Genomic DNA, 21,768 nt, shown 5'->3' with positions numbered 1-21,768 from the left:
ACCAAAGTGTCAGATTTACTCCTTGCTCCTGCACGTTCCTTGATAAATACATTTGTGAAGGAAAACATGGAGTTAAGAAGGTTTTGTGGTTAAGGAAACCAAAAATGTAGGAGACTGAATTACAGAAGGATGTATATGCCAATGAATACCTTGCAGCATTTTAAAAATACTTATATTGTGCATTAGGATGTGCCTGCACTATCACTGTGTAAAATGATTCCAAACCTCAGCTTTGGGGTGAAATCTCTCATGTACTTTTGAATTCAGGAGGTGACACTTTGTCTGTCCAATGCAATTGCTCAGTCCAAGAAGTGGAATACCACTTTCACCCAAGAGATTACAAGTTTATCTCCTGAATAATAAGTAAGAAGGAATGGTTTTTAGAGGAAGGTTAAATCCATCTAGAATTGAGCCCTAGGCAACATAAATTTGTGTCTGGATATCAGTAACAGCACACTCCCCCTGAGGTGGGTGCAGTAGAAGGACAGGCCATGCAGGAAGGTGGAATCACATCAGGAAATTCCATGGAAGGCCAGCTGGCAGCTTGGCTTCACAGAAATACCATAAACCAGGTATAGAAAAAACCTAAGAATAATCGACAATATAAAACAAATGTGAAAACAACAATTATATTTACTAGGAAAGCTTCTCTTGAAAAAGAACTTTCAACTATACTGGTAGTGCTCCAGCGTTCAGATGAAGCTTTGACAGAAAACTGTGACCTCATGTCCTTGAATTTTGGATCCAAGGAGCAGGTGACAAATGATAGGATGCTCTTGTTCGTGTTTTGCTTCTTAGTTGTTAAAGAACGGCGAAAAACACCCTTGGATGAGGAGCAGGATACATTTAATTCCTAGCACTTTAAACTCGGAGTGGCGTTTCCCGTATTTGTTTCTCACTGACAGCTCTGGGAGTGAATGGAATTCTTTGTTGTCCCTTTCTTGTCCCTGTTCCCTGCCCGTGCACCGCAGACAGCTCTCCACTAGTGGTCTCTCCAGGCATGCGGCATCCTGCATCCAGCCTGGTTCCAACCCTCCCTTCCCAAAACCAGCCTCGCTGGAGGAGGACACAGCCATGAAATATCCTCAGGGATGTGCTGGCACGCGAAAACATGCATATGTGCAGTGAAAATACAGAGCGAAGCTAGGAAAATGTCCTGCCTGCCTGTTTCCCCTGATGCACAACGGGAGGATGTGAAGTTTCTCCACCTCTGGTGTTTTGAAGTGGGCTGCTCCTGTTTTATAAAATTCATATAGTAAATTCACTCGGACTAAAAATCTGAGTTAAAAGCTGCTCGTTTTAATTTGGGGATTCAAATAGGGACTGTCGTGCTGTTAAACACATATTTAGTACTCAGTGAGTAGTTGATAGTTGATAGTTCTGAAAGCCCAAGCACAGTAGAGGAGGCAATGGTGGGTCTTTTATATTTTTACAATTACTGGAAACATCAGGAAAGACTCAAGACTGATTTTGTCCCTTCACTGCAGCTGTGCTGATGGCTTTGATGAGGTGATCAATTCCACCCTTTGAGTAACTCTGTCCACCACATTCCTCCCCTTACCTTTCCACGAGGATGTACCAGTGAGACTATTAAAGTTTGCTGGCAGACACTGCCTTGATTTTTCTCCCTCTCTGCTAAATTTCGAATATTCAGGCTGTTATTTCACATTTGAATAAACTCCTCCGGCTCGTTTCTCAAGCACGCCTGGGTGCGATCGTGCATCTCCTCCTCCGCACAGCCTCCTTCCCCTCGGACGGACGCTCCGGATGCTCTGGCAGAAGTTGGGGCTCCCCCCTCGCTCCTCCCCTGCGCCGTGGGGCTGGAGGCAGCTCTGACCCCTCCCAGGGAGGGAGCTGGGCAGAGGCAGCCGGGTGTTTGCAGCAGAGCCCGAGCAGGGACCCGCTCCTGCCCATCCCATCCTCCTGCTGCAGCAGCCGCGACCTCGCCGGGCGGCTCCGCTGACCCCCGTGGGCTCTGTCCTGCCACTGTCCCCACCACAGGACGGAGATGGTGGCCACCTGCCTGCACCTGGCTGGATTTGTCTGCAGCTTCGTGGGGTGGATCGGGGTGGTTGTGGCCACGGCCACCAACGACTGGGTGGTGACTTGCGGCTACACCATCACCACCTGCAGGAAGATGGATGAGCTGGGATCCAAGGGGCTGTGGGCAGACTGTGTCATGGCAACAGGTCTCTACCACTGCAAACCCCTCGTGGACATCCTCATACTGCCAGGTGAGTGTGTCCCACCCTCCCTTCTCACCCCGAGTGAGGGCTGAAGCCTTGCCCAGAGCAGCACAGGTGCTGCTGTCACAGGAGGTGATGGGGAAGCTCCCTCAGCTTCATCAGCACAGGGCATGGTCCATTAAATGCTAAAGAAGTTGAATGATAGCTCTTAACATGATTCTCATTGATTTACACCTGGTTTTAATCGTAGCCAGGTCTCGTGTTTTCTGTGGCTGCTAAAACCCAGTTAATGTTTAATCATTGCTCTTAGTAAAATCTCACTGCTCCTCTCACATCTTGTCTCTGGATTGCACTGCAAAACATAAAGAGCACACTGAGGTGTAATAGAGCACTTCAAGGGGATGGTGAACTATTACAAATGTTAAGGTTTGATTCCTTAAAGTGATTTGGAGCATAATGAATCTTTCAGCATCTATTATTAATGCTGCAATGGCTTTTTAATCTTTCAGAAGATCATCATTAGTCTTGATGGTCTTGTGCTTCCCACAGATTCTGAGGCAAGACAGAACTTTTACACAGCAAACAGATGTAACTACATTTAACCTGATATGATACATTAAACTTTTTAATGATATAGTAGCTTTCATCTAGTTTACTGAAAAGCAAAAATTAAGCAAGGTGTTTAATCAGCATTAATACATCTTCTGGGCTAATGAAACCTGCCAAAGTCTTGTGAGGTCTGGTCCGTGTAAGTTTAGTTTGTGAGCTTGCCAGTTTCAACCACTGTTCCATCTGTAGCGCTTCATTCTGCTGTGTTTTAGGTTGCAATTCCTCTGTCGTGTCAAAGGTGCCTCTCTCAAAGCTGACAGGGCAGAAATGACCATTCCTTGTCATTTTCTTTCATGTTTCCTTGTTTACTGGTTTAAATTGTCGTGAAAATAATTTTACAAGAGGTTAAAAAGATAATTCCTGAATTTCTCTCCATTACAGAGCTTGATCTGGGACACACAGTGCTTAGGAATGTTGAGTCTCTCATTCTCCCCTTCTCTGTGTGTACTTTTATTTTAGTAAGCTTGCCTTCCTTACTGCTACTGTTGTTAAATCTGATCCAGGAGAGAAAACAGAGGAAGGTTTTGCCCCAAAGAAACATCAGTGAATGCAACTGAATAAATAAGTGAATGGGTCTTGCAGTGGCAGAGAGCAAAGCTTCCCTCAAGCAGAAGCAAATCACAGACCAAAATGTTTCTGCTTGTAGCCTATGTGAGACCCATGGCTTGACATTAGAGGGAAATTCATCCTGGTGTGCCCAATAGCTGAAATATAATTAGAGCCTTTCTTTGTCTGAGTCAAGTCTTTAAAATGAATTGGTTTTATTCTCATTTACTTGGGATTGGTTGCACAGGGTCCACACTAGGTATAGCCATCTCCTTTGCTTAGGGTCTGCTTTTATGACCTCAATGACTCAAGTAACAATTTTTTTTAAGTTTCTTCTTGAAAAATATTAAGGAAATATTCAATACACATGGTTCAACACACAATACATAAGTTCTGCATTTCCAGAAATAGTAAAATCCTCATTCCTGGTGTTATACCTGTATGTCAGTGGGACGTGTGTGCTCAAGGCCCCTCTTTGCTGGTGTTGATTGAAGCATCTTGGAATTCTGTGCCTGCATCTGACAGCTTCTTTTTGTTAGTAAGAGGGGACAGAGAGCCAGCACACTCACTGTGCTGAGACTGTCCTGAAAACTGGGGGAGGTCACCAGGCACTGGGGCAAATCTGACATTTGTCCTTTTTCATTTTGCATGCTAATAATGACCTGGTATAATTTACTTATATGCAATTTTGGTATAGTATATATACATTACATATAAATTATATATTTTAAAATTTAGGTATACATATAGTATATAAATATTTTAAAAATCATATATTATGATACATAGACCCTCCCAGAGTGGCAGAAATGTCATGGTCCTGCCCAGCACCCCCACAGCCCCTGGTCCTTGTTGTTTCCTGTTGCTTTGTGCACAGGGACAGGTAAGGGAGGAATGGGAGCTCCTGGGGTGCCGTGCTGAGGTGTGGCTGTGGGTGAGGAGTGTCCCTCCTCTTCCTCCTCCTCCTCCTCCTCCCAGGTCAACAGTACTCATTGCCTTGGGGCAGCTGCTGGCAGCATCCCATGGACCTGCAGTGTCAGTAGGGGGTCTAGCCCTCTGAATGATGGGAGAGTCTTTGAGGCTTTAAATTACTTTAAAAAATGATTTAATTTTGAAGATTTTAAAATCTTGTTCTTGAATCAAACTGTCACCGTGGAAAGATACAGGGAAACTCCCTCCTAGAGGAAATTTCTCCTACTTTCCCTTCCCGTATTTTCCAGCTCCACCATTTCTCAGGGTCTCTCTGGGAAGAGCTTGTGTTTTCCAGGCAGTGCTGTTTGTTTGTTGGGAAACTTTGAGCCTGCACATCCCATCCTGTCCACGCACTCCCCACTGCACTGCAGCCTCACTGCCCTGTGCCTGGTGAAGATTTAAAGTTTACACAAGCACGAACCCATTTCCCATACTCCGTGCACGTCTTGGGCTCTAACCAAACATGAGCTTTCCTCCAAATTCTCCTTTTCTTGTGCCAAATAACAAAATCCTCCTCCTTGCCTTGCTGCAGGGTATGTCCAGGCGTGTCGAGCGCTGATGATCGCCGCCTCGGTCCTGGGCCTGCCCGCCATCTTCCTGCTGATCACGGTGCTGCCCTGCATCCGCATGGGCCACGAGCCCGGGGCAGCCAAGTACCGGCGCTCCCAGCTGGGAGGGATCCTCATCATCCTCCTGGGTAAGGCACCTGCCAAGCTGGGGGGCTGCAGCCCGTCCCCTGCGGGCTGGTGGGGCGCGTTCTCCTGGAAGGGTTTGTGCTGGGCTGGCCTGGAGCTCTCCAGCATTGCTGCAGCCTGTGGGTGGGCAAAAGGCAGGGACAGGAGTGGGAGGACAAGGACAGGAGGCAGGGATGAAGCAGGGTTAGAGGGAATCCCTCTGTCTTTGCCTCTGTGAATCCCTCTCTCTTTGCCTTGTGGAGTTCTCAGTCACGGCTTCTCTTGGCAGGCCATCGCACACGGGCAGTGCCTGCAGGCATGGATCATCCTGGTTCTCTGTGGAAGTGATTTTTTGGGAAAGGGTCTAAGCTTCCAAGCTACTTATAGGGAAGGCAGAACCTCCAAATTTTCCCTGGACATCCAGGGAAAGTAAGCTGAGGCATGTGGGAAGGGAAGCCCTTCCTGAATGGGGCTGGTGCTGTGGCCTCCAGAGGGGAAGGAGCGTGGAGGTGGCACAGACATGGCAAGAGGGATGGCACTGGCACGGGGAGAGGACTGGCATGGCCAGCCTCCCCCTTGGCCTCCAAGCTCCCCTGGGAATTTCTTCCCGTCCTTGGTGCTTGTGGAGGAGATTGTTTTGAGCAGCACAGACTGTGGAGCTCATTGTCCCCCATGCAACACCTGCATGTTCTTGAGGCCTCGTCATCTCAGCACCAGCCTGCGGGGCCTTGTTTTCACCCGTCTGTGGCAGAGGAGGAGGGGAGAGGCAAAGTGACCTCTTTGTGTGGCTCTGCTGCTCGCTGGCAGCCAGCACTGACATCATGCCCGTCTTCTTTCTTCTTCTTCTTCTTCTTTTTTTTCAAGTGGGCACTGGATATAGCTGCACACTCAGAAGGGCTGTCCTCTGGATGCTCCTTCCATGCAAGTCAGCCCTCCTCCATCACCCTGTGGTTAGCACAAGTCCATACATCCCAAATCTGAGGATTTGGTCCAAGGGGTCCTATTGGTGCCTATAAAGTTTAAAAGCACAGCTGGAATTCCTAACATCAGCTTTATACGGCTGGTCTAGGACATCCCAATCATGAACAGGAATGTGATCTTCATCCCTGTCCTGGAACCTTGAGTCACGTATTTGGGCTTGGGGAAGTGAAAGAGAAGGTGGAGGTTTTCTGCCTGTGAATGAAAGTTTAGTGCCAGAGTAGTCTGCTCTGGTGGATTTGCCCTGCCTAGCAGAGCTGAACTTTGCCACAAAAGCCACAAGATTTTGGTTCCAGTCGAGGAGAGATATGCTGCAGGTCAGCCCTGTTTGCATGGCTGCAGGTGTGGAGGCAGGAGGACTGTCCCTAAAAATTCCAAAGGGCAGAAGGATGGCAGGACCAGCTTACAGATGACAAATTGCAGTGACAGTGTTGGGTATCACTGTGTTAGAACAAGTGAAATCCTTTATGCTGCAGTGTCCCCACTGGGGTTTGGTGTCTGGTGTGCCACTATCCCACCCCAGTCATGCTGCAGTGGGACACCAGGGAGGACAGCAGATGTGAGGGGATGATGGGGAGTTGTGGTGCTCCACAAACCAGGCTGCCCTTTGCCTCAGAACAGTTTTCCAACTAGGTAGGATCTGTGAGGAAAGGAAGCGTGAGAGATCACATCTCTCACATTTGTGTCACGGAGACATTGGCAGACAAATGATCTTTGGGTCAGATTTGGACCACAGCTTATTGATTTTCACCTCTGTGAGCTCTGAAGCACCTACAGGTAAAGGATTTACTGGTGTCACTGATGCCCTGAATGATCTGGGCTGGGATCAGCAGCCTGGTCACAATGTTTTAGTCACAATTACAATAATGCTCTTTTTGTCAGATCACAAATGAAGAATAAATAAGCTGCTTTTGCTCCTAGGTTGCTTTTTTTTTTAAAAAAAGAAAGAGTAAACCGACCCACATTTATATTTACAAAGCCCATTTTTTTCCAGGCTCATCAGCAAGACAGTACATTTGGAAGAAGAATAATGTACAGAGTTTAGGACTTTGACATTATTTAAGCTGATTAATGATCTGTTAGCTGCAAGATGAGGTGTCACCATTCCAGAGCATTTAACAAGCATGGATCAGGCTCTGAAAGATACAATGCTGAGTTAAAATCCATTATATTCTAGAAGTAACATGCCCTGGACTGTTTTTATTCACCCTTCAGCCACTGAACTCTCACTCATGGTTTCCACAACTTCACAGGCTCCAGATTTTTCCTCTTAGGGGAAAGCAACACCCAGAGCTCTGGTTAAAAGAAAATGGCCCCCAAAACACTCCCTAATGCAGCAGAAATAGGGAGTGGGGATGCAAACAGGGCAGTTGGCCCCAAAGCAAACTTCACTTGCTGCTCAGGGAAGGGATAGCAGTTTGTCATTGAGATTTGGTATAAGGGAGAACAGGGACTGAAACACAGCTCAGAGCCAAAAAGAAAAACAAAAATATATAAAAATCTGAAAAGTTGCCAGGAAAACAATGGGCTCAGATATTCCATTGATTTTTCTCTCCACTGATAATCACAGGCTGCCGGAGTGCAACCTGTGTGCACGCCCTGCTATTCAGCTGCTGATGTGTTTATGGCTTTGTTTGATCCTATCTGACTGAGAGAATTGATTTATGGCTGAAAACAACCGTCAGCAGAGGTTTGCTCTGAGCTGGTATGAAAACATTTCACACTTTGGTGTCGATGGAAAAACCCTGGCCCAGCCCGTGTTGTTGATACTAATTTGGAGCACCCCTTGCTGGTAACCAAGGGGGCATTTTCCCAATGGAGGAGAAGGAGTCAGACACTGGAAAATAGATTAAATATATGTTAGTGGGAATTGCTACTACAAAATGAGCCATTGTGTACTAAATAAAGAATGTTAATGAGTTTTTCTGAAGACTGCATGAGGCTTACTTGTGAAACCATAGATAAAAAGATTGCCTTGAACACAGAAAAAATATAGTATCTATTTTTTTCAACTAAATGCTTTGAAAGAGAAATCCGTGTGACTTTGAGTCAGCAATTCGGAATAGTTAAATTTAGATGTGAAATAAAAGTATTCTTTCTTCTGCAAAAAGCCTTTAACTTACTGTTAAGGAATTTGGCAGGGACTCACTGTCCCTTGAGTTAGAACAATCCTGTTCCCTCTCTCCCACTTCCCCAAGCACCTTCTGTGCTTCTTGTCTCTGAGCACGTCCTTCTGACTCCAACACATTTCTAATGTTGAGTATTGAGGGTTTCAGCTCAGCAGACTGAGCTACTGCAAATCCACAATTTAAAAAGTCTTGGAAACAATGGGAGCTGGGATGTATCCCTGTGGATTCACAGCAATCTGATGGAGCAAGGACATTCATGCCATGAAGTGCTGAGAGGATTTTTTGGGTAGAGACAGTGGCTTTTACAAGATTGCCTACTCCAGCTGCAAAAAGCAGGCAGGATTCCCACACCAAAACAGGCTTGTTTTCCCAACTAAATTGGTTGCTCTAATATAAAATATTCCTTCTCTTTTCAGACCTTCTTTTATTTTTCTGCTGGACTATATTGGCTACGGCAGCTCTGGAGTCTGAGGATTTCTTGTTTAGAGAGAGGCAGAGGGTGCCCTGACATTAGCACAAGAGAAAGGATAACAACTTCTATCTTTTCCACAAGGGCAGCCATTTTAGAACTTGAAACTTGCCCTAAACCCTAAAATTCCTTTTCCAATCTCTTTGGGTTTCTTGTCAAATCACCTTTTTTTTCAGCCTTTCCCTGTGGTACAACCAGAATAAAATCTGAGCCCACAGAAAGACATTGCAATTGCTGACTGTCCTTTTCCCATCTCCTCAGAGGATTTACAGCCCAACCTAATCTATGCAGGGCGATGAAGCCCAGTCCTGTTCCAGGGCATTCCTCTTGCTCAGCAGCAGGGTCACTGGCAGCTGGCAGCCTCTGAGCACAGAGAGGTCAAGTGAACCCATGCAAAGCCCTTGGCTTGTGTTTCACAGCTTTCTGCTATTGTCAGCATTAAAATAAGGTGGTTTTACATGTAGTGGGGCCACATGCACAAGAGATGCTATTGTGTGAGCATCCCTGAGAGCTCTTCTCACCCCAGTGCAAGTGTTTTCTTCGGTCCTGTCTTGTGGGGGAGGGTCTGGAGAGATAAGGCTCTTATAGTCTATAGACAAATATATATATATATATATTTACTGCTGACAGAGAAAGAAAAGATGATTGTGTTTTTTCGGACAACAAAGCAGCTTTGTTCCCAGAGCCCATTAGAATGCTTTGTGGATTCCCAACTGATACATTTTTGTTTTAAAGCCTTGGAGGTTCATGAGCTGTTTGCAGGACCACTCCGCATGCAGGAGAAATGCTCTTCTCCCCTCCCTGCCTTCTCCAAAATTCCTTCCAAAGCTGCGGGGCCTTTCCTTTGAGGAGGCCCAAAATTATTTCTGGCTTTATAAGCATCCTTCAAATGTTCTTCTCTTTTCCATAAGAAAATATTTTCTCTCACAATAACTGCAGCTTTGGGGATGGGTTTTTTGCTGTACCGGCCAGGAGCTACAGTTTGTTCTCCGCTTTAACTAAACAATTTTATTTTTACTCTCACCCCTTTCTTTTTCCCTCTTGCAACCTTAACTTTCTGACACTGCCTCCCGATACCTTTTAACACGGTCGGTGGAAATCTGTAACGCTGCCATGGTCCTGTTATTGTTTTGCTCTGATTCTCTGATAGCCACAAGGATGGAGTCCTGCACAGCTTGTCCCAGAGGCAAGTAAATATTGACAGATTAATTCTTCTCAGATGTACAGGCCATCAAGGAGTATTGTTTTAGGACCTGCTCCTGGGAGGTGATTAACACCATCAACTCCCGTTGCCCTCGGTGCATGTGGGGACTCTGTGGGGACTGTCTCCCTCACATGCCACCTCACAGCACCACTGCAGCTGCCTCTGCCTTTTTGTGGAAAAACCCCCTATGGAATATCAAGTAAAAGGTGAAGCCTGCAGTCATTTTTTGACCGGCTGTAGTCCCTAGGTGGGATCCCATTTTTGCTTCAGCAGACTCTTCAGGTCCCATTTTTATTCAATTCAGTAAATGTCTGGAGAGTCTTGCTGGGTTTGTCCCTCATCGCTTGATAAAATTTTCCACAGGGAAGCTGAATCTGTTTTCCAGAGCTGCGAGACATTTCCTTTTCCATGAAAAACCCCAGCAATCCTAACTGCTGCTTATTTTGTCCCTCCTCATTTTCTGCTTGTGTTTTATAAACCCAACTCTGCGTTAAAGTTCTGGGAGATTTTGGTGAAGTTTATGTGACCACTCAGTAGAGCCACTGCAATGATGAGGAGGGACATGGGCTGAAGACACAGCATGTGAGTCATGTGGAAATAGGGATTTAAACCAGTTCACACATATCCACAGATTTTATTCTCTTGCTGATCCATATGGTTTTCATGGCCTCTTCATATCTAATCTATTCCTAATTCTGCAGTTCTCCAGCATATCCATTTCAGGGGTAACTCTTATTTTTCCCTCTAAGGATATTTCTAGGGAACAAATCTGTTTCCCTTCTAACAAATACATTATATTGTGGCAGGCAGCAGTTGTGTTTCCTTCTCGCTGGTGCCTGAGAGCAATGGCTGTTCTCTCTCCATCTCTCACTCCTGAAGCTCCCATGTTGCCTCCTGCTTGGAGATCTCCCGGACCCAGCCCTGATGCTGCTGCTTCTGGATCCCACTGCGGGACTGGAAGGGAGCAGGGATGGCTTTCCCCCTGTCCCCAGACACGTGTGACACTCTGCAGTCCCTCCCTCCAGCTCAGAGCCCTAACTCTGTCCTTCCCCCCTGTCCCCAGCCATGTGCGGCGTGGTGGCCACCATCTGGTTCCCGGTGTGCGCGCACCGCGAGACCACCATCATGAGCTTCGGCTACTCGCTCTACACGGGCTGGATCGGCTCTGCCCTCTGCCTCTTCGGCGGCTGTGTCATCGTCTGCTGCTCGGGGGACGCGCAGACCTTCGGCGAGAACCGCTTCTACTACGGCTCGGGCTCCAGCTCGCCCACCCACGCCAAGAGCGCTCACGTGTAGACACCGCGGGGACGCCCCACGGCTGCCGTCGGATGCTTTGGCTGGTGGGTTCGCGCGCCCTGGGTTTGCTTCTGCTGACGCGCTGTCAGGCTCCCAGGGGGAGATTTAGAAAAGCAGCACAAATGTCTGGTAGTTTGAAGCATTATTCTCCCCATCTCTTCCCCCCCTTTCTCTAGAAAGACAGCTCCAGCCAGCCCTACCTCTTGGTCCTCGCTGTTTTGTCCCGACCGCCTGCCCCATCTTCTTCTTGCAGCCAGGATGGTTTGGGGATGTGGTGTGGGGTTTAGGGATTTTAGTTTATCTTCTAGCTCCCCTGATTGTAGGAGAGTTTAAAGCAATAAAACAGAAATGAGAGAGACACTTTCCCATTGTTAGGAGGACTCTGACAGCTTCTCCCTCATCCTCACTGTTTGATTTCCCCCACTCAAGGTCACAGGTCTGGCACGGCTGGGGAGAGAGGATAGGGAGAAAGGCTGTCCTCTCCCACCGGGCAAATGTTTCTCTTTTGGAACAAGAGGAGGGGATTTTTCTGCCTTTCTCTGTAAATACTTTTGTACAAGTCTGATCATTTTAGTAACAGTGTTTCCCCCACCCCCACAGTCATCAGTATGAAGGAAACAGAACCCAAAGGTCCTAATGACATGGTAGATAACAGTGCCTTTTAAAATAGTTATAAATGACTTTGGGGGCTCTAATCCCTGCCCTCTGGTTCAGTTTCTTCTTTTTGTTTTTTTCTTTTGTACAGATCAGTTACTAAAAAATGTATTTTTACATTTTTTTAAACTCCTTTCTTTCTTCCTCTAAGTTTGTGTTCTGTCTTGCCTCGTTAAAGCAGCACATTTTAACATGCAGTATAATGTACCCATTACAATACAATTCTGGTGAGTACTGATGATGCCTTTGTACTTTCAGTGAAATACTGTACAATAAATAACAGAGTACCTGCAACCCCTGACTACTTTTTTTTTTCCTTCCTTCCTGTGTGTTTCCATAGCCAGTTTTTCCATGACAGGGACTGCCAATGATTTTGAAGATTTTCTTGTTTTATAGCAGCTCAGGATAAAAACCACTCTGCTGTGGCATTAAATGAAGAATATTTAAAATATGAGTAATCTTCCTGCATGGGACTCTCTGTTATCTTATCCTTTGGTTCTTTCAATGCTCCCAGTAGCAGCTTGTACCAGTTGTATCCACTAGTGGGTTTCTTTATATTGGGAAGAATTAGAAAGCCCCTGAAGTGGTGGAGATGACCCTGAGCACCATGAAGTTGAGACCTCATGTTGCTGAAAGTGCTCTCAGCTAAAGTAGGGGTCTGATCTGGGGTCATTGCTCTGATCAAAACTGTGTAAGATCAAGATCTAACTCTGTCCTTACCAGAGGCTGCAGCAATTTAATTACACTGGTACAAAATCCCATCTGTTCCCAGAGATGTTAACTCAGTTCAAACAATTTGTGTAAGCCAAGAGAAGGAAAAGAGGAATAGCTGCTGCTCAGACATGGGCAAGAGGAGAGCCCAGTGGAGAGGTGGCAGGAGAAGGGTCTGGGCAACCAAGTTTTTTGGGATGATGAATAATGGTAAAACAAAGCTGTCAGTGCATTCTGGACTGTCCTTGGCCTGCTTTCTCCCTCAGCTGGAGAAACCAAACTGAGTGGCGCAGCCACGGGCAAGGATGCTGCAGCTCCCACCTCCCCTCCTCCACGCGGGAAGCCGGAGCATTTAGAAGGAGCCAGAGGGAGGCTGGCTGTGCTCCACGGGGACCCTCTGCCTGCCTGGCCCGGGGATGGGCAGCAGCCCGAGCGTCTGCCTTTCACACCGAGCGGCCTTGAAGGCGGCTCTGTTGTGCGAGCCGCGCATCGCTGCGCAATGTCCCCAGGGCGGGCGGCGGGCGGTGGCAGGACACTTGTGCCCATGACATCACAGGCAGGGCACAGGCGGTTCTTGTACAGCCCGGGGACGCTGTCAGTGCTGCCATTGATGTGCGGGTGCCCCGGGCGGAGGGGGGCTCAGACGTGCCAGCTTGTGCAGGCTGCCCGGGGATTGTGGATTGTGCCCGCGGGTTCACCCTCCTAACCCCGGGACCGACTGCGGCGGGGACACCTCGGAGCAGGGATCCGATGGAATGCTGCCTGCAGACAGCCCTGGAGCAAACTGGGAGGGAAAAGCGCAGGAACACCTGGCTCGGATGCCCGGGGCAGGATTTTGGTGCTGTGGGAGGTGCATGAGCCCTGCCAGGCAGCGCTTTGGGGATTTTTTTGCTGCCCTCCCTGTGAGGATGCACTCGGTCCCTTCCAATCTCACCCAGCCGCGATCCTTGTGGTGCTGGGGACCCTTGGCAGATGATGGTGCTGGGGCTCTGTGTGCTCTGCCCGCAGCCAGAGGTTACCAGCATCCAAATCCAAGTCTTGAAAGGCCCTGGGAGTGCTGCTCAGAGGAAGGAAGAAGTTTTATGTCAGGGAAGAGAATTAAAAACCAAACAAAGCAAAGCAACCCCACAGCAGCTGCAGGGAAAATGCATGTCTGCAACCATGGGGTAGTAGGAATGGGGCCAGGAATGTGATGGGGAATTAGTGCTGGCACAGAGGGGAAGGGTTCGGAGGAAGCACACAGAACATTAAACTTGTCTAGTTTTTAAAGGATCAAAGCTGAAACACCTGCTTTGTGCCTGCCCAAAACACCCTGCTCTCCTGTGGGGCTCTCTTAGTCTGGATTGGCCACAGCCCTGTTGGCTCATGAAGGCTTTTAGTGCTCATTTACTGACCCAAAGCTTCAAAATAGGATCAAATATAATTCTCCTGAATCGAAAAACTGCTCCGCACCATTCCTAACACCAAGTGCGGAGTGGTGGCTGTGAGCCTTCGTGGATACCCCAGTGTGGAGGTCCCTGATGCCCAGCAGAGCTCTCTGCAGCCCCACAGGACCAGCTGGAGCTCTTCATCCCATGCCCATGATGGGGAGAGCACCTGGCAGGCTCCCCACTCCCCACAGAACAGGGACAGCGGGAAGGAGCCCTTGGGGGCACACTGGTGGCCCTGAGCACCCCAAAGGGGACAGGCAGCTGTGTCTGCCTCTCCACAGCCCTGCTGCCCGTGCAGGGAGGGGACAGTGCTGTGACACCCCAGCTCCTCCCGGGGAAAGGTGAGTGCCAGCAGATTGGTGCACCCCAGGCCTTTGCACTGCAATAGTCAACCTGTGGTCATTGACTCTAGGTTTTTCCTTCTTTTTTTTTTTCTTCTTTTTTTATTGTGTAAACAGATAACCATTTTCTCTCACAACACTACAAGTAAATGACAAAGTCAGCCAGCTGCAATGGATCTTCTAAAATGGAATTTTTGATTTACCTAAAGAAAGATTTTGTAAATTTCTAGCTTCAATTAAGCACTGAAAAAATATCAGAACTTCAGGTACTGATTGGCTAAACAAAATTTACATGGGAATTTTTTTTATTATTACTTTTTGGTTTAGTCTTTCATTTAAAAGATTTACATTACTATGGAAACTAATTCTAGGACACATTTTTCTCTGGCTTTCTTTACAAATCCCTTAGTTCCTCTTTGATTTTTAAATGTAAAGGCACACAATAAAGCTTTATGCATTTATTAAAATATACAGATTTTGGTAAATTTAGATTTTTTTTTCTTAGTATCTCGATTATATATATGTATTATATGTATAGTTGTCAACAACACAGTCATTTGAAAATAAAAATCACTCCATAACATATCTGCATATTTTTTTTCTTTCTCATGACACACTACAAGACCCCATTGTACAATGCACCAATGGGCTTCTGGAAACCACAAAAAAAAAAAAATGGATAGAACAAACTGCTTTTAACAAATACACCAACTTCATACCAGAACTGCAGAGAATTGTTACACCAGAAAGTACCACCTGCAAAAAAAAAAAAAAAAGCAAGATATACATCAGAAAGACTGAACAAAACGAAGTGAAGGTCATTTACAAGCTGGATTTACAACATCCCATGTTGCTGGGGTGCGATTTTGCTGCCATGTGGAGGATGCTGGAGTGCTGGGCCTCGGACTGAGGGGTTGTGACTGTGGAGTGCATTTGTGGAGGGGGCTGAGATCTTACAGAGCTGGCCTGGAAGGTTTGAGGTATTTATGCTCCACCTGTACCATGCATTTGGCCCCTCAGGGTGTGTGCCCTGTGGAGGGCAGGCAGGCACGGAGGGGCTTTGTGCCTCTCACCAGAGGTGAGAGCAGGATGGTCCTGCTCTGCCACATCCTCCTGAGAGCTCAGGGATGTGAGAACCTCCCTCAGGGCACCCCGGGGAAGGGCTGGAATCAGGGTTACAGCAAAAGGAGCACTTGCACCTCTTCCCAGCCCCTGGCCAGCAGTGCCCAGAGGTGATGGGCACACCTGGACATTTTGCCTTCTCAGCCTTTGCTTGTGCCCACTGAAGAGCCCAATGCAGCTACAAGAGCCAGCACAGGAGTTGCCAGAGGCTGAATCCACGCATCTCCCAGGAGCTGCCACCCAGAACTGGGAGCAGGGATCCTGTAAACCCAGCCTTTGGCCACTGGCAAACCCCCAAGACCCGTGGCTTGGTCACCTTCTCCTTAAACACCTCTGTTGGGTGGGATGTGGAACAGCTCCCACCCCCAGCATGGCGAGGGCTGACAGCAGCCCATCCAATCCACATCTGACCATGCCGTGGTGGCATCAAAAGCTGTTCCCTGGTGGTCCCAGGATGGGGCACAGCCATCTTCCCCAGGAAAGGGAAGGAGGACAGGTGACTGGGAATGGGGAGAGCCAAAAGGCTGCTCAGATCTAATGGAGAAGTTCCTACAGACACCAAAGAGCAAGGGGTCAAGCCCTTGTCAAATTATACAGCGTGACTCGAGCGGACGTGACGACAGACACTGGTACTGGGAACTGCTCCATAACAAGAGATTAAGGCTGCAAGAAGAGCAGGCTTTGACCCAGCAGGGTGCTTGGGCATGAGTTTGTGGCTCAACAGATGCCCAAATACCGTGTGGAAGCAGGACGAAAATGACTACCTTGGATATGGTATAGTACAAGAGCTGGTAGGAAAATAGCATCAATCTTTCTCCCTGAAAACACACAGCCAGACCTGCGAGGTGCCATCTCTCTTGGGTACTTCTAAGGCATCAAGGACGAGAGCAGCCAAGCATGGGTGGGCAGTGACTGTCACAAGAGGAGCTCAGTGCTGCAGCAGAGGTTTCCTGAGCTGGCCCGTGAGCAGCTTTTCAGTGGGACACACTCAGGATTTCTCCTTGTAGAAGCATGGTAGGTAAGGGTGGGCAGCAGGAGTCAATGCCACAGCAAAGCTTACAGGTCCTTTAGCCAAATCCTCACTCCCACCCTGAAGCTGCTTCAGAAGCCAAACTTCCCTTGGCTTGCCCGGAGCACTCCAGGTTAAGATCTGCAGAATTGGATGTTCTTCTCCACTGGGAGAAGGACTGTAGTTTGCCACTGCTTGGGACAGGAGCTGGAGGGATACTTTTGCAGCCCCAGGCAGAGTGTCTCCATCAAGCCTTTGCATCCCGGGAGTGATGGGGGATGAGCACAGGTCCAGGCACCCTTTGCACCTGCTTGCCCACAGAGGGTGCCAGGCAGGTGTTTTGGGAGCCTGAGCCTCATCCAGTGTACCAAAGCATTAATAATTCTCAATATCCACGAGGATATTTCCATATTGGAAATCCTGCCCCTGTTGATGTTTAATTGTCCCCTGGGATGCCAGCAGCAGCCCGTGGTACTGGGGGTTGGTCTGGGCTGCACTGGAGCCCCTGGGATGGATCCATCTGCAGCCGTCAGCAGCTGGGGGGAGGATGGGAATTGTTGCCTGATGGGTTTTTGTTACTGTTTATTCAAAAAATGTTCCTCCACCACAGTGTTTTATATGAAGCATGATGGGCTCCACAACTGGACCTGCTGATAATCACTGACCAAACCCCATCAGTGCTGACTGACGGTTCTGTGGGGACACAGGCAGCAGGGAGTCTGATGGCACTTCTGGGGGCCATGGCCATGTGCAGGGGCTTTAACATCCACCTGCTAACCACCTCTGGCCCGCAAGCCACCAGCTCTGTTTGGTTTCAGACTGAAATACGGACACTAACAGAATGAGCAGCATTTCAGTGTTTTTCATACAGCACTCACCAAGCCAAGGTCAAAACCAGAGAATATTGTACAAGGTGCAGATGGCAGTAGGGAGTCAGATTTCAGTTGCCAAGTCCTCTCTGCTTGCTACCCATGGCCCAGCCCCGCTAAGACGTGGCTGACCCATGGATGCTGCTGTTTTGTGAGGGCATGGATGGGTGTCTGGAGCACTGAGGGCAGAGTGAGCACTGGAGGGTGGCCAGCACGGTGAGGGAATGACGGCACAGTCATTTTTGTAAAAGACACAAGGTGGTGGAAGCAGTGCCCAACCTCAGACTGGTGATGCTCAGAGGAATGTGTGGTCCTTGTTGACCATTTGTACAAAGAGGGTTAAGCCAGGAGTGGGTCACAGCCCTCACTGCGACCAGGAATGGAATCAGGCTCCCAGACTCAGATTTGGGGCGTTGGGCCATGCTGGGACTTAAAGGTTGGACTGAGACATGGACTAATTTTGAATAACAGTACTGGGATTTGGAGTGTGGGGGAAGCACTGCTCTGTGCAGCATGCCAGAACGGGAAACTCTGTGTGATGGAACCAACTATGCATCTCTGAGCTACTCCCAGGGAAGAGTGTGTCCATCTCCATTTTGTAGCTACCCACCTCTCTGTGCCTCTGGCTCAGCTACCATTTCTAGGTGGATCAAAGGAAACAAACACACATGCCAAAGAAGTGCCAAAAATTTTAGAGTGGCATCCCACCACTGCGGCCATTGGGTGGACTTTCCCCAGGGACAATTTGACTTGTCCCCTCATGCGGCTCCTTCCACCTCTCAACACCCTCTTGGTTTGGCACATCTCCCACTCCGCTGCCTCACTGGTGCAGCTGGTGCTGGGAGATCAGCCGGTGCTGGGGGATCAGCCAGCGTTCACCAGAGCAAGACCCCACTGGTGGAGCTGGAACGGGCCACGGGCGGGGTTGGTTCGGGGTCAACGGCAATCGCAGAGTGTGTCCCGAGTACCAGAAGTGAGCAGGGCGGTGGTGGAGGACCCGGGGAGGATGGGGCAGGATGGGGGAGCCACGGGGACCCTTCCTCATCGCCTGTCCTGCTACTCGGGCGAGTAGTCCAGCTCGTCATTGGCGATCAGAGCATCCGACGGCGGTTTGTGCCGGCCTTTGCTTTTCGACCTGCCACTTGTCCGATGGCTCTCCTTGGCGCCCGCCATTTGCTGGTACGAGAAGCTCTTGTCCTCAGAAGGACCCCAGGCCGGGTAGCTCTCACCCTCAGGGGCGAAGGAGAAGCCATCGTCCACGGAGAAGGGGTCGACGTCCACGTCGTAGCGCTGGTAGGTGCTCTGGTGCAGGGCCTCCTCCCGGGCACTGATCTCCAGCGTGCTGTTCCACATCCCATAGCCAAAGTAGATGAGCAGACCTGGGGTGGGCAAGAGGGAGAGGGTTGGAGCCCAGCTACTCACTAGCCCTGCTAGCCCTACCTGATTTCACCTTCATGCACAAATGCTTTCACTGGCAGCAAATACGTCCAGAGATCTGATTTCCGGTGGATCATGGGATTAACCTATGGCATAGACAATCCAGACTCCACATGCCATGGACAAGCCATGGGGGACTGATGTGAGGTTGCATCAGAACCACACATCTGTGCCAGAAAAACCAATGGGATGTCCCATCCCCAACAGCCATGGATGGGCTGGTGGAGCTCATCACACCTAATGCAGTGGTTTAATTGACTCAATGCTGGCAGCTCAAGAGGTATTAGTCGTACCCATGGAGGAAAGTGCTTAATCACAGCAGATTAAATTGATGCTTTGGAGTGATCTTTTCTTCCAGGTAGAAGGGCTTTCCCTGGATTTGCAGCTTTGACTATTGACCTAAAGGGCCAAAACAGCACTGAGTGTGTCTTCTTGGGCCCAAAAATGCAGATGACAGCCCCTGTCCAACGGCTCAGCTTGGAGGAGCTATGAGACCTACTTTGTTCTCTTGGGTTTGTGGACTAAGTAGGTTGCAAAGTAAAGCACTGTGGATATGCTAGATTCCTGGTTATGTGTCAGAAAGCCTAAATTTGGGAAAAAAGGAACCACAACAGAGTCTGTGAGTCCTTAGATGCTCCTCCCAGAAGTTAAGAGCTTGAGCTAAAAGGAGTTACAGTCTACAGATCTGACTTTCCCAGGGATTCTAGGATTGAGCAGCTCTGGACTTTGGAAAGCAGTGCTGAAATACTGGTGTGGGCTGCTGAAAAGCTCAAGTGGGTGACAGAGCAAGAAATCAAACTGATTTCTGTACAAAACCTGCCTGTGAGGCAATTTCCAGAACCCGCCTACTTTGCATCAAAAAAGCCATCAAAATAGTCACCTTTGCATGGAGTCGTTCTCTTCCATGAAACTGATGTTTTCTGGAGGTGTAATTTTCCATTTTGCTGGATAAAATGAGATTTCTAAAAACTTCAGGATGGCAAGGGGTAGATGAGAAGGACTGGGTATTTCCCAGGCATCAGCCTATGCACTCTAATTAGGGAAGCTGTTATTACCAACACCCTTCCCAAAGAGTGCCAGTGAAAAAATTAAAATAAATGAACCTGGTACTCACCCACAAAACACCAGACAGCAAATCGGATCCATGTGACAGTGGAGAGCTTCAGCATGAGATAGATATTGACCAGCATGGCGAAGGCAGGGACGAAGGGCAGACATGGGGCCATGTAGGGCAGCTTCTTGGGGTTTTCTGGCTGCTGCAAGATCACAAACACCAGCACAGCGATGAGCAGGACCATCAGCACCACCAGGAGGACAGCCCACCAGCTCTGCTCAGAGATGTAGTCTGACCCAAAAATGATGAAGGAGCAGAAGATGAACATGAGGACAAAGAGCAGGAGCACACAGGTGGTGACGGTGTGGCCGGTGGCCGCTGTCGGGCGATCCATTTTGCCCGGCAGCCCGAGGTGGATCCGCATCGTGTAGTACCGAGGGCCGATCAGCTTCTTCAGCTTGATGAGATAGATGTTCTCAGACTCATCTGCCTCTATCCCCGAGGTCATGTCCACGGTGCCGTAGTTGGGGTGATTCACGTTGTAGGCGGATTTATCGGATTTCCCGATTAGCATCTCGTTGTCTCCTAGCGACGGCAGATTTTTTGCCCCGCACGTGTTGGTTGGTGGGCCAGAGAACTCCTCTCCTTCGCTGCCAGGGGAGCAAGCTTCCTTCTCACAGTCAGCCAGGATGCCCTCCTTCTTCTTGGTGTGCTCCTCGGAGAGGAATTTGACAAAGCCGTCGATGTCGCTCTCAGGCTGGTAGCGGAGGAGCAGGACACAGACGGACACCAGCGTGTAGGCGAGCAGGGTGCCAATGGACATCATCTCAATCAGGTCCCTCAGGCTGACCAGCAAGGAGAGCAGGGCTGCCAGGAACCCAGACACGATACAAGCCACGACAGGGGTTTCTGTGTAAGAGCTGACGTGGGACAAAAACCTGGAGCACAGAACAGTTACAGAAGGTTAAAATCACAGAGGGTCCCTGTTGCAATAACCCTTCCCTGGTTGCAGGGGACAGTCTCAGAGATCCCTTCAGGTCTTGTTGCTTTTTAGAACTTTGATTACAAGTGGGAACTGGCAACACTGCTGAAGTTGAATTTGGAGTTAGATCTGGGTCTGACCAGCTCTGCAATGAGCACTCAGATACTTGCAAATAAGTACAGATTTTATCCATGTAAACTGCTGTCCTTTTCAAGTAGTTCTTGAATTAAACACTCATCCCCACATAATCAGAATCTCAAGGTAACAGCACCAAATGAGAAACTGTAGGGTAGACTGCTCCTGATATTTTCCCCTCAGGACAACGCTTTGGCTTGTGCCCCATTCTGCACCCACCATGCCTGTGCATGCCCATTGCTCCCTGTAGTGACAGTATGAAACCCCCAAACCCCCCAGCACAGTTTCCCCTCAGATCCCAAGAGGCCAGAAATAAATGCCAGCGTGGGTATGACTGACCTGAAGAGCAGCCCATCACCAGCCATGGCATAAATGACTCTGGGCATTGGGAAGAGGGAGCCCAGCAAGCTGACAGTGAGGCCAGCCACGGACCCGATGGCAACGATGAATTTGGCTGCATAGAAGCCGTGGACCACGAACATTTCCATCAGTGGGGACTCAGTGTCGATGGCATCATACGGCACCATCAGTGTGAGGATCATGCTCACCTGGCAAGGCAAGAGGAGCAGGACAGGGCTGTCAGCATCAGCACTGGGGGTTGCTGGGGATTCTCAGGGTGGAGGGGATGTAAAACGCTGGAATTAGGTCTGTTTACACTTTGCTGTAGGGTGGTTAATCCAGAAAACTGTGGGGTCTTAGTCTCTGCTACTCAAAGGCAAGAAGGGGGTGCTTGAACCTCAATTCAGGGGTGATGCAGGAGTCAAGTGGGACTGGTGAGGCTGGTGGGACTGGCAGGGTTAGTAACAGGGTTAGTAACTTTGGCTGCATTCCTGTGTGGGAAATAATGCTGGGGCAGATTGCATTGCTTGGAGCAACACTCTGGCCCTATTTGAGTCAAAGAATTTGTTTTCATGAGAAGCCCACTCCCATGCAGGAGAGGCGAGTTTCTTTGAAATTATCA

At 48.8% G+C, this 21,768-nt stretch overlaps 2 protein-coding genes across 3 annotated transcripts in view; one reads left to right on the top strand and one right to left on the bottom strand.

Moving 5' to 3' along the window:
- Window positions 1-1,748: 1,748 nt before the first annotated feature.
- Window positions 1,749-12,011, top strand: CLDN11 (claudin 11). The gene is made up of 3 exons (XM_071438082.1): window positions 1,749-2,234; window positions 4,846-5,010; window positions 10,831-12,011. The coding sequence occupies exons 1-3, from the start codon at window positions 2,009-2,011 to the stop codon at window positions 11,061-11,063; spliced, it is 624 nt and encodes a 207-aa protein (XP_071294183.1). The 5' UTR covers window positions 1,749-2,008; the 3' UTR covers window positions 11,064-12,011.
- A 2,631-nt stretch (window positions 12,012-14,642) lies between these two features.
- SLC7A14 (solute carrier family 7 member 14) overlaps window positions 14,643-21,768 on the bottom strand; it is a 30,248-nt gene continuing 23,122 nt past the window's right edge. For both annotated transcript variants that reach the window (XM_071438080.1, XM_071438081.1), the window contains exons 6-8: window positions 21,147-21,355; window positions 19,751-20,628; window positions 14,643-18,578 (exon numbers count right to left, since the gene is read on the bottom strand). In XM_071438080.1, the coding sequence (XP_071294181.1) occupies window positions 18,256-18,578; window positions 19,751-20,628; window positions 21,147-21,355 (1,410 nt within the window). In that variant the 3' untranslated portion in view covers window positions 14,643-18,255. The remainder of the gene's footprint in view (window positions 18,579-19,750; window positions 20,629-21,146; window positions 21,356-21,768) is intronic.

The sequence above is a fragment of the Agelaius tricolor genome, unplaced genomic scaffold (genome assembly GCF_023055355.1).
Source record: "Agelaius tricolor isolate 1412-34295 unplaced genomic scaffold, bAgeTri1.0.p SCAF_12, whole genome shotgun sequence".
Lineage (NCBI taxonomy): Eukaryota > Metazoa > Chordata > Aves > Passeriformes > Icteridae > Agelaius > Agelaius tricolor.
This window is presented reverse-complemented; position numbering and strand designations above follow the sequence as displayed.

Excerpts from the sequence above, each read along its gene's own strand:
- CLDN11 (XM_071438082.1), top strand. The coding sequence starts at position 2,009 with ATGGTGGCCACCTGCCTGCACCTGGCTGGATTTGTCTGCAGCTTCGTG. Across the intron at positions 2,235-4,845 it reads GGACATCCTCATACTGCCAG|GGTATGTCCAGGCGTGTCGA; the intron begins GTGAGTGTGTCC and ends GCCTTGCTGCAG. Across the intron at positions 5,011-10,830 it reads GATCCTCATCATCCTCCTGG|CCATGTGCGGCGTGGTGGCC; the intron begins GTAAGGCACCTG and ends CCCTGTCCCCAG.